This window comes from Triticum aestivum, chromosome 7A, assembly GCF_018294505.1.
Source record: "Triticum aestivum cultivar Chinese Spring chromosome 7A, IWGSC CS RefSeq v2.1, whole genome shotgun sequence".
Taxonomy (NCBI): Eukaryota; Viridiplantae; Streptophyta; class Magnoliopsida; order Poales; family Poaceae; genus Triticum; species Triticum aestivum.
In genome coordinates this window covers 70,427,428-70,437,352 of record NC_057812.1, presented here as the reverse complement: position 1 = coordinate 70,437,352, position 9,925 = coordinate 70,427,428, and the positions used below count along the sequence as shown (strand labels likewise).

Genomic DNA, 9,925 nt, shown 5'->3' with positions numbered 1-9,925 from the left:
CAAAACTTTGGAAAGTGGATGGACGTGCACTCAGCTCCGTCTTGCCCTACTGAGGTAATCAAAGATATATATCTATGGTTGCCTTGGATTATTTTTGATGTCGTGCAAGTGACTGTAATATGGTTGGTTATTGCTGCTTCTTGTTTCGTGCACAGGCGAGGGCACCTGTTGAGCATCTAATTGGGCAGTTTGCATTCGGAATGACCGGCTTGCTCGAGAAGTTGGTTGAGGGGTGGACGTCCCTTAATGGCTCCGACAGCAACACGGTTGCGAGGCAGTTCACTACATTTGTCCCAGAACGGACACATCGGCCAACTGGTTGCTGTGGCCGGTATGACTACAACAGTTCCCAAGAGCTTGCTGACACACAAGATGAACTAGATGGAGACGCTGGTCTCAGCAAGGATGACGATGATGACATGGAGAACGTGCAACAGGACAACGATGATGATGAACATGTTGAAGTTCGTGCAGGTGGTAAGAAGGGCAAGGATGCACCAGATGTCCCCCCACTGGAGAAAGTCAAAGAACATACGGCTGTGAGAGGCGAGGGGGTGTTGCCATCAAAGAGGGGGAGGGCTCCAGAGGATGTTGGGAAGGGTTCTCCTGGCAAGAGGTCTAGGACCGATTCCGTAGCTGTTAGGAGGAGGTTTGACTTTAATTTTAGTTTTTTGTTTTGTCTATATTTTTGGAATAGACTGATCCCTTTTTGCATTTGTTTTTGCTAAGCGCGGCAACGAGTTTGCTGTCTGACAATTGCCACCTTTTTTCCCCATCTTATACGTGCAGTGAGGCGACAACTGGTGGACGAGCAGTTACGAAGAAACAGGCACCAACGCCAACCCGTGTTTCTGCTCGGTTGAAGAAAGGTGCCCCCGTTACTGGTGACACCCCTTCCACCAGGTCACCCCCTCATACGACGACGTCCAACACCGGGGATCCTGTCGTGTTACCAGACCTAAGAAAGCCAGTCAAGAAGTAGGTTTTCCATGTGCTTTCATTGACATAGTGCTATATTTTTGATTTTTCAATGCATCCGTTCAGCTTGCCACATGGGCTTCTGTCATCGTCCCCACATGGCAACTGCTGTTTTTCTAATGATTTCCTTCCTTTTTAACTGCATGGCAACTCCTGCTTGTTTTTTACATGGCAACTACTATCTAGGCCAAATGGCAACTCTTATTGTACCTACATGGCAACTGCCATCTTTCCATTGGCTTGTGTGCTCATCCCATACCTAGTTTTGAAATTGCATTCCTGGCAGATCAGACATTTATATCATTCTTCAAGTTGGCTAGCATGGCAACTCTTGCTGGATTTGCATGGCAACTGCTAACTATGCCACATGGCAACTCATATTCCCCTTACATGGCAACTACCAGCTTTTCCACCTATTTTCCATTTTTTTTAGATTTATACCATGGCAAATATTTTTTTTCATTTTTAATACCTTTTTCATGTGCTTTCTTTTTTGCAGGGTGAAGAAGACTACTACACGCGGGGCCAAGCATATCATTAGGGACCCACTCGAACGCCTTCATTCAAAGTTGTCAACAGGGGGCAGCTCAGATGTTCATGAGGCGCCAGTCGACAAAACTGCTGCTGCACCGTCAACTGTTCCCACTAACTGTGACGCAAGTGGCCGACCATCTCCGTCGGTTGCAGATGTGCAGGTTAGAACAACAGGCATCAGTACATCGGGGAGTGACGAGTCGGTATCTGCCAGGACAGCTGAAATATTGCCAACTCTTTTGGCAATGAAGGATGCTGCTGTGAGCCATGCCACCCCATCAGCAAGCGTTGAAGTGGACGCTCCCGAGACCAACATAAGCAAGGAAGATTCCCGCTCATCTGACACTGATTCCAAGCGCATGCGTGGTGGCACTCCTGTGTCCACGACAGAAGTGGCTGGGGTGGCAGTTAATAATGATATGCCATCTACAGGTGAGAGTCTTGGCACAACAGCTCCAGCTCCTGTCGGTGCAGATACTGCTAAGGCGACTGTTTCGTGTGCTGGTCTTCCACCAAGGCGTCGTAGCCCCCGCAAGCAATCAACAGACATACCCAATGCACCATCTGTAACTAGGAGCAGCAGAGATGAGTCTGGTTATGTTCCTGCGTCCACACTGTTCCCGCCACCTGCCAAAAGCAATATGACGGAGAAACCGGAAGACCGGAGCACAACTGATGCATGTGTCAAGCCGGGCACGAGTGACGCAGGTGAATGCCCGGAGTAGACTGCACCTTTACCCGCAGTGGAAATCCCCAGCTTAAATCTGCGCACTTCTAGGCTCCCAGTCAATGTTGGTGTCCCCTACAGCCCAAACAAGAAGATTTTTAAGGAAGCTGCGGTTGATACCGCTGACAACACGCCCCGCCCTACAAATAAGCCCGATCATTCTGTAGCGGTCGATTCAGATATGTTTGTTGACCTTTCACCCTTGGATTCTGCCCCGCAAGTTATTCGCGGTCCGGCCAGTAGGCATGAGAGGCACCCAATGGCCTTCACCCCACCGAGCTTCAGCATTGGCATCAGTCAAGATCAACCAGTGGTGCCAGATCCTATGCCAGTTGCCTTTTCTTTCCCGGGAGGCATGCCCGCAATGTTGGCGCAGCCAATGGTCGAGGGAAGGAAGGCTGTCAAGTTCACAGAGCCGATCGTCCAAGGTACATTTCTTATATGCTTATCATTTTCTTGTATACATCTGTGTAGTCTGACTTTTGTCCCAAGCATTTTTTGGGGTTCTCACTTGTGATGGCAACTTTTATGTGATGACATGGCAACTGGATTTGCTGCACCATGTCACCTACATTTTTTTGTTGCCATGCTGCATTTTACATTCGGCAATCACATGGTAACTGAAGTTCATTCAACATGGCAACTGTAGTTGTTGTCACATGGCAACTACAGTGCAATACATATGGCAACTGGATTTGCTGCACCATGTCACCTGTATTTTTGTTTCCATGCTGCATTTTCCATTCGGCAAGCACATGGCAACTGGAGTTGACACAACATGGCAACTGTAGTTGCTGTCACATGGCCACTACAGTGCACTACACATGGCAACTAGATTTGCCTCCACATCGCAACTCCCTACTTTTGTACCTACATTTCACATCATGCACCCTATCTTTTCACATTCCATTTTTTTGTTTTCCAGGTATCCTAACCCACTTTTTTGATCCTTGGAGGCACCCCTGAGGAGATTTCACCGTCACTTGATGAGGCTAACCACATGATCGAGGAGGCAACATTGCAGAGGAGGTCCTCACGAGGTCAGGGGCAATCAAGTTCAAATGTGCCTGCAGATACGGTATCTGAGGATACCATTAGGAGTGCCCCCCCTGGTTCTGTGAGGCAGCAGAGGGTAGTTCGCCCACCTCCCGCGGAAGACTACGAGCCCGAAGTCAGGGCCACAAAGGAACAAACCCAGCTGTACGATATTGTAAGCGATTTGGAAATGCGAGGGCCAGCAGCAAGCACATGAAGGAGCTGAAAGCGTAATGACCACATTTTGCTTTGCTCTTTCTACCATTCATATTTTTCCTACTTTCTATATATGATCCGCTTACGTTTTAGTTCTTCCTTTTTTACTTAGTAGACATGATTCTTTCATGTTATATCATTTTCATACAACTCATGTTTGGACAGAACCAACGTCATTCAATGCGAAGCTATGTACGTCGACCTGGGTGATCTTGCCGAGTCCGTGAGGCCAAACGGTAAAATGTCGACGAACGTAGTTACATGCGTGATTGACTACATTAACAAGCATATGGATATGTCTCCCGACAAAACAATCATGCATTACAGTGTGACCTGCAAAATATGGGATGGTGACTTCCACCACAAAATCCTGAGGAAGAATTTTGCTCAACACGGTCAATTCAAGCTCACACTGAAGAAATATGTGAGTACTCCTTCCCTATTTGCACTTTTTTCACATGGTATGGTTTTTTGCCATTATCTGCACTCTGTTTATGTGGCAGATGTTCCATGCGGCATCAGCTGCCGTGCAAACTGACTTTTTGATTTTTGCGTCCCGTGCAAACTATGTGGCAACTTCAAAGTAAAATACACGGCAAATTTTGTTCATACATGGACGACAACTTTCTTTCAACTACCCACTATAACTAAACATTCTACGTGATTCTACTACTTTTGTCCATCTATTGTTCTTCATGTGAACTCTGCTTCTCATTTCCTTCACTTTTACATGCAGGTCCTGTTCCCCATGTTCCAAGAGCTTGCACCACACGACCCACACGACAAGTGTGGTCACCACTACGCGATCTGTCTTGACCCAAAGAACCAACCACTAGTAGAAAAAGGGTCAAATGTGAGACACATTAGTCCCGGTTTGTAACAGAACCAGCACTAATGTGTCCATTAGTGCCGGTTCCAACGGCTAGGCGGGAGGAGCTCTTTAGTACCGGTTCATGGCGAACCTTTAGCACCAGTTTGTGCCACGAACCGGTACTAATGAAAGTGGTGGCAGGATGTTGTCAGAGTGGGGCCCCTCCAACACCTTTAGTACCGGTTCGTGGCATGAACCGGTACTAAAGGTCGTCCTATATAAACCCTTCGTCCACCAGCACTCTGGTCTTCCCCCTTTCCCCTCTCCATCTCCTCTGTTCTTTCCTTCTTCCTCTCGAGTTCATCACAAAATTTGCCCCAAATTTGTTAAGATTTGCAGGCCCCCATCCGTTCAAATGATCACAAAGGTTAGCAACTTTGTCCTTTCATCTCTCATTGCTAGATTAGCTCTTGCATTGGTTTATATAGTGATTAATTGTGGGTTTTAGTAATTTGGGAGGAATTATATGTGGTAGTATTTGATTTATATGCAAATTGAGGTCAAAATAACACTTAGTTTGCATATGTAGGTGTGGTTTACTTAATGCCTTCTAAATCTCCGTCGTAACCACTGTCGATCGCCCGCACCGTCCCGTCGCCGGCACCACCTTGTGGTGAGCTTCTTGTTCATGAAATTTTATATAAAAAATTGATGTTTGTGTGATTTGGATATATAGTTACTCATATAATTATCTTACCCGTACGTTGTTTGTTATACATGAAGGAAATATGCCCTAGAGGCAATAATAAAGTTATTATTTATTTCCTTATATCATGATAAATGTTTATTATTCATGCTAGAATTCTATTAACCGAAACCATAATACTTGTGTGAATACATAGACAAACAGAGTGTCACTAGTATGCCTCTACTTGACTAGCTCATTAATCGAAGATGGTTATGTTTCCTAACCATAGACATGAGTTGTCATTTGATTAACGGGATCACATCATTAGGAGAATGATGTGATTGACATAACCCATTCCGTTGGCTTAGCACCCGATCGTTTAGTATGTTGCTATTGCTTTCTTCATGACTTATACATGTTCCTACGACTATGAGATTATGCAACTCCCGTTTACCGAAGGAACACTTTGTGTGCTACTGTCAGGACCCCGACTCAATGCCACATCGATCTAGCATGTAACACCTCATATCACTTTGCGGCCTCACGCACGGTATTCCCACGGGTGTCGCCTTACCTTTGCCCGGGACCGTTTGCGCCTTTTGGCACACGTATATGACAGTGTCGCTAGCATCCATATGATAAGGAGCCCGGGCTGACATGGCTAGTCGTAAACCCAAAGTGGCACAAACTTACAGGGACAGGCATCCATGACCCAGCATCGAACGTGTCGGTCATCAGCGAGTGAATCCAGGCTGTAGCACTGGGCTAGCAGGACTCCGGTGAACCGGGCTGTAGCGGGCTAACAGGACTCCGGTATTCATCGCGTGACATTTCCCCGAAGGGACAGACACAGGAACGAAGAAGGACACATGCCGGCCAGCCTAAGTGTTCCGGAGCAGTAGCAAGCTACCATGGCTCGGTGGAAACACTAGGAGACATTTCCCCGTAAGAGAGGCTACTAAAGATAAACAACTAGATGGTCAGATCCCACACATACCAAGCATTTCAATAACATACACACAATATGCTCGATATGTGCAATACAACATGGCATCACAACATGACTCTACGACTCAAGTATTTATTCAATAGGCTCCGAGGAGCGAGATATTACAAACATGGGTCTCATGACCCAACACTCAGAGCATACAAGTCAAAGCACAAGCGGAAGCTATCATGTCTGAGTACAGACATCTATAAATGAAAAAGGCTGAGAAGCCTGACTATCTATCAGATCCTGCCGAGGGCACAAGATCGTAGCTGAGGTATCAAGCTAAACGTCGAAGACCACGCGGAAATACTAGTGAGACTGAAGTCTCTCTGCAAAAACATAAAATAGGCAAACGTGAGTACAAATGTACCCAGCAAGACTTACATCAGAACTATCTACATATGCATCATTATCAACAAAGGGATGGTGGGGTTTAACTGCAGCAAGCCAGCTTTGACTCGGTGGCTATCCTGAACTACGACTGCGAGTAACTTTTTTGAGGTGGCGCACACGAGTCCACATATTCACCATATCAATACACCACTATGGATCCGCTCCCGTCTCCCTACGAGAACGCCATCCATAGCACTCACGCTTATCTTGCGTATTTTAGAGTATCCACTTTCACTTGTCTATGAACTGATATAAGCAACCCAGAAGTCCTTTTCCGTGGACACGGCTATTCGAATAGATTAGGTTAACCCTGCAGGGGTGTACTTCTTCACACACGCTCTCACCACTTACCGCCGTTTACACGACATGTACTCGGCAACCTTCAAGCGGAAGCCCAACGTGGGTGTCGGCCACGACCTACCTAAACACTCAAGTCTCTAGTCCAGGTTTATCGCCTATTCGGGTTCCATCCATGAGGAGATCCGGCCGGAGTTTCGCTCACAGCCCCAAACGATGTGAACAGGGTTCCGTGACACCAAACGGGCGCCCGGTTACCCGGCCACGTGCCTACCGCATCACAGCCCACCCCTACGGTCAGCGCTGTCCACGGCCTCCAGCATACTACAAACACCAGAAACTACTTGCAACTCCTGGACAGAGGACAAGGGTGATAAGAAGCCGAGAGGGTCCATTGGTTTCGGGCCCAATGCGTGGTAGTAGCTGAATCATGGATCACAAACACAGAACTCAGTTCCTGAGGACGGCTGCAATGAGACAACCCACCATGTACTCCTACATGGCCTCTCACCGCTACCTTTACCAAATCGTGTTCACACACTTAGCTCACACACAGTAGGACATGTTCACACACCTCTGATTCATCCCCGATGAATCAGACCTGACTCAACTCTAAGCAGTAGCAGGCATGACAAACAAACATGAATGAGTAGGCACAACAGGGCTCAAACAACTCCTACTCATGCTAGTGGGTTTCATCTATTTACTGTGGAATGACAGGTCATGCAAAGGATAAAGGGGTTCAGCTACCGCAGCAAGTAACAGATGAATCGGTGTTGTCCTAATGCAGTAAAAGAGAGCAGGAGCGAGAGAGTAGGATTGTATCGGAATGAACAAGGGGGTTTTGCTTGCCTGGCACTTCTGAAGATAACATTGAGTCTTCATCAGTGTCAACGATCACATCCTCGGTATCACGTCTATCGAGAGGGGACAAATACCGGCAACACAGAAGGAAACACAATCAATGCAATGCACAATATGATGCATGATCATGACATAGCAAAATGAATGTGTTTTGGGCTAATGCATCTAGCAACAAGTTAAATGAAGTTGGTTTGAATACAAGATTCAAATTCAAACTCCATATGTGATTATTTAAATGCCCTTTAATTGATTTGTGCTAAACAGCAGCTATAAGTTGTTCTAACATGCATGAAAATGGTACAGATGGATTCCTTGAATTTTTCTGATAATTTTTCATATATAATTTATTTCATTTGGAGTTACGGTTAATTTTCTATGATTTATTGAAGTTTTAGCTATTTTCTGGAATTTTCTGATTATTTAGAATTAAAATAATTCCAGAAAATGAATTATGGCGTCAGCATGTCATCACCTTGACGTCAGCAGGTCAACAGGGCGCCTCCAGGTCAAACCTGACCAGTGGGGTCCACTGGTCAGTGACCCAGGGCTGTTTAGTGTCAATGGCAGGTGGGGCCGGGTCAAAGGCCACGTCAGCAGAGTCAATGCTGACGGGTGGGGCCACTGGATTAGTTAAAAACTAAACAGAAACTAATCTATGATTAATTAGCAGGTGGGGCCCTGCTGTCAGTGTCACAAAGCGGTGATTAGTGGCTAATTAAGCCAGCCACGTCACTGGCCACCGGAGTTCGGCCGGCGGCGACCCGGAACGCGGCGGAAGTTCACCGGGGTTGCGCTACGGGCGACGGCTGGACGCGCGAAGGGCACCAGAAGGTAGCCCGTGCCCGTGCGCACCTAGGGGGGCCAACGGGAGGTGCGGGGGTGGACGGAGTCCGCCGGAGTGGAGCCCGAGGCGGCGGCCGGAGCTCGGGTGGGTGCGGGGTTAGTGCTGTGGCTTGCAAACAAGCTAGCTGCCACGCTAGCGTTGCTCCACGGGTCGTTGCGAGTGCAACGGACGCACGCGCGGGGCCGTTTGGTCACCGGGGCTTCGCCGGCGACGAGTCCGTGCGGCGGAGCGTCTCGGCTCCGGTAGAGGGGGCGGCTAGAGCTCGAAATCGAACTTGGGGTTAGGGGGAAACGGAGCAGGGACTCACGGGGATCGCGCAGGGAGGGTCAGCGAGCTCGGGGGCGCGCCGGAGTGGCCGAATTCGACGGAGAACGGCGCCGGGGCCGAAGCTTGGGGATGATGACGATGGCGGCTGCTCGGGGCCCTTCTGGTCGCGTGAGACGTCGAGGAGGTCGAGGGAGGCACTGCGGAGCTCTGGGAGGCGTCGGGGAGGCGAGAGGGGGATGGTGGCCGCGGCGAACGGCGTCGGTGGCGACGGCTCCGTTCGGGTCCGAGGTGCGGAGCGAGAGGGAGAGCAGGAGAAGGGGATGAGCACGGGAGGGAGTTGAGAGAGGCCTGAGGGAGCCGCGTGGCGTCTCCAGGGAGTAGCGGAGGCAAGCAGGGAGGCAGGAGGTGGCCGAGGCGGCATCGGCGCTCGCCACCGAGCTGCTTCGGTGCGAGGGGAGGAAGAAGACAAAGGGGAGGAGGTGGGCTGGGCCAGCGGGAGGAGCTGGGCCGGCTACAGGTAAGTGGCCCAGGTGGGCTGCAGGTAATGTTTCCCTCCCTCTCTCTGTTTTTCCTATTTTACCTCTGTTTTCTATTTTTCTGACATTTGTTTGATTTAACAAATATATTAAATCATTTAATTTTATTATGCCAATTTTTGTAGGGGCTAATGGTATTATTCCAGAGCTCTTTTATAATTGGCATAATTTTTGGACCATATTTCATATATATAGAAATATCTTTCCAATGCAAATATTTATCGAATTAATCCAAATGGCCAAATTAAATGTCCATGAGCTCCTAAAAATATTGTTTTGATTTTTATCTCTGTCCAATGTTTTCAGAGGGCAACATGAGCATTTTCTTGGACCCTTTTGGGGAATTTTTTTATTTGGGTCATTTTCAACATGATTCTGAGGGTTCCACCAATCCTCATTTCAAATTTAAATGAAATTTAAACATGATGCACACATGAAGCTAGCCTAGAGCATTACCAGAAGCTAGGGATGTGACAACTCACCCCCACTAAACAAGAATCTCGTCTCGAGATTCAAGCATAGGGTAGGATGAAGGGGAAATGCAAACTAGTATAATCTTCACGATCCAGGTTGCACTTCATAGGAACGTTGATTCGATCACCATCATCGTCTTGAAGTCTTGCTCTGAGAATTCCTGTCAACATGACATGGAGGGGAAGAAGGAGACTCTAGAAGGGTCGATCTTCTCGAAGATCGAACAACTCACGGAATGAGACATAACAATATCTCTCGAGCTGAGAGACG

General features: G+C 47.8%; 1 protein-coding gene across 1 annotated transcript in view; it reads left to right on the top strand.

Annotated features, from left to right (window-relative positions):
- The first annotated feature begins 1,871 nt into the window (after window positions 1-1,871).
- The window catches only part of LOC123153038 (mucin-2-like), a 49,178-nt gene continuing 41,124 nt past the window's right edge, over window positions 1,872-9,925 (top strand). Inside the window, exon 1 of the mRNA XM_044572359.1 lies at window positions 1,872-2,220. Coding sequence (XP_044428294.1) covers window positions 1,872-2,220 — 349 coding nt within the window. The remainder of the gene's footprint in view (window positions 2,221-9,925) is intronic.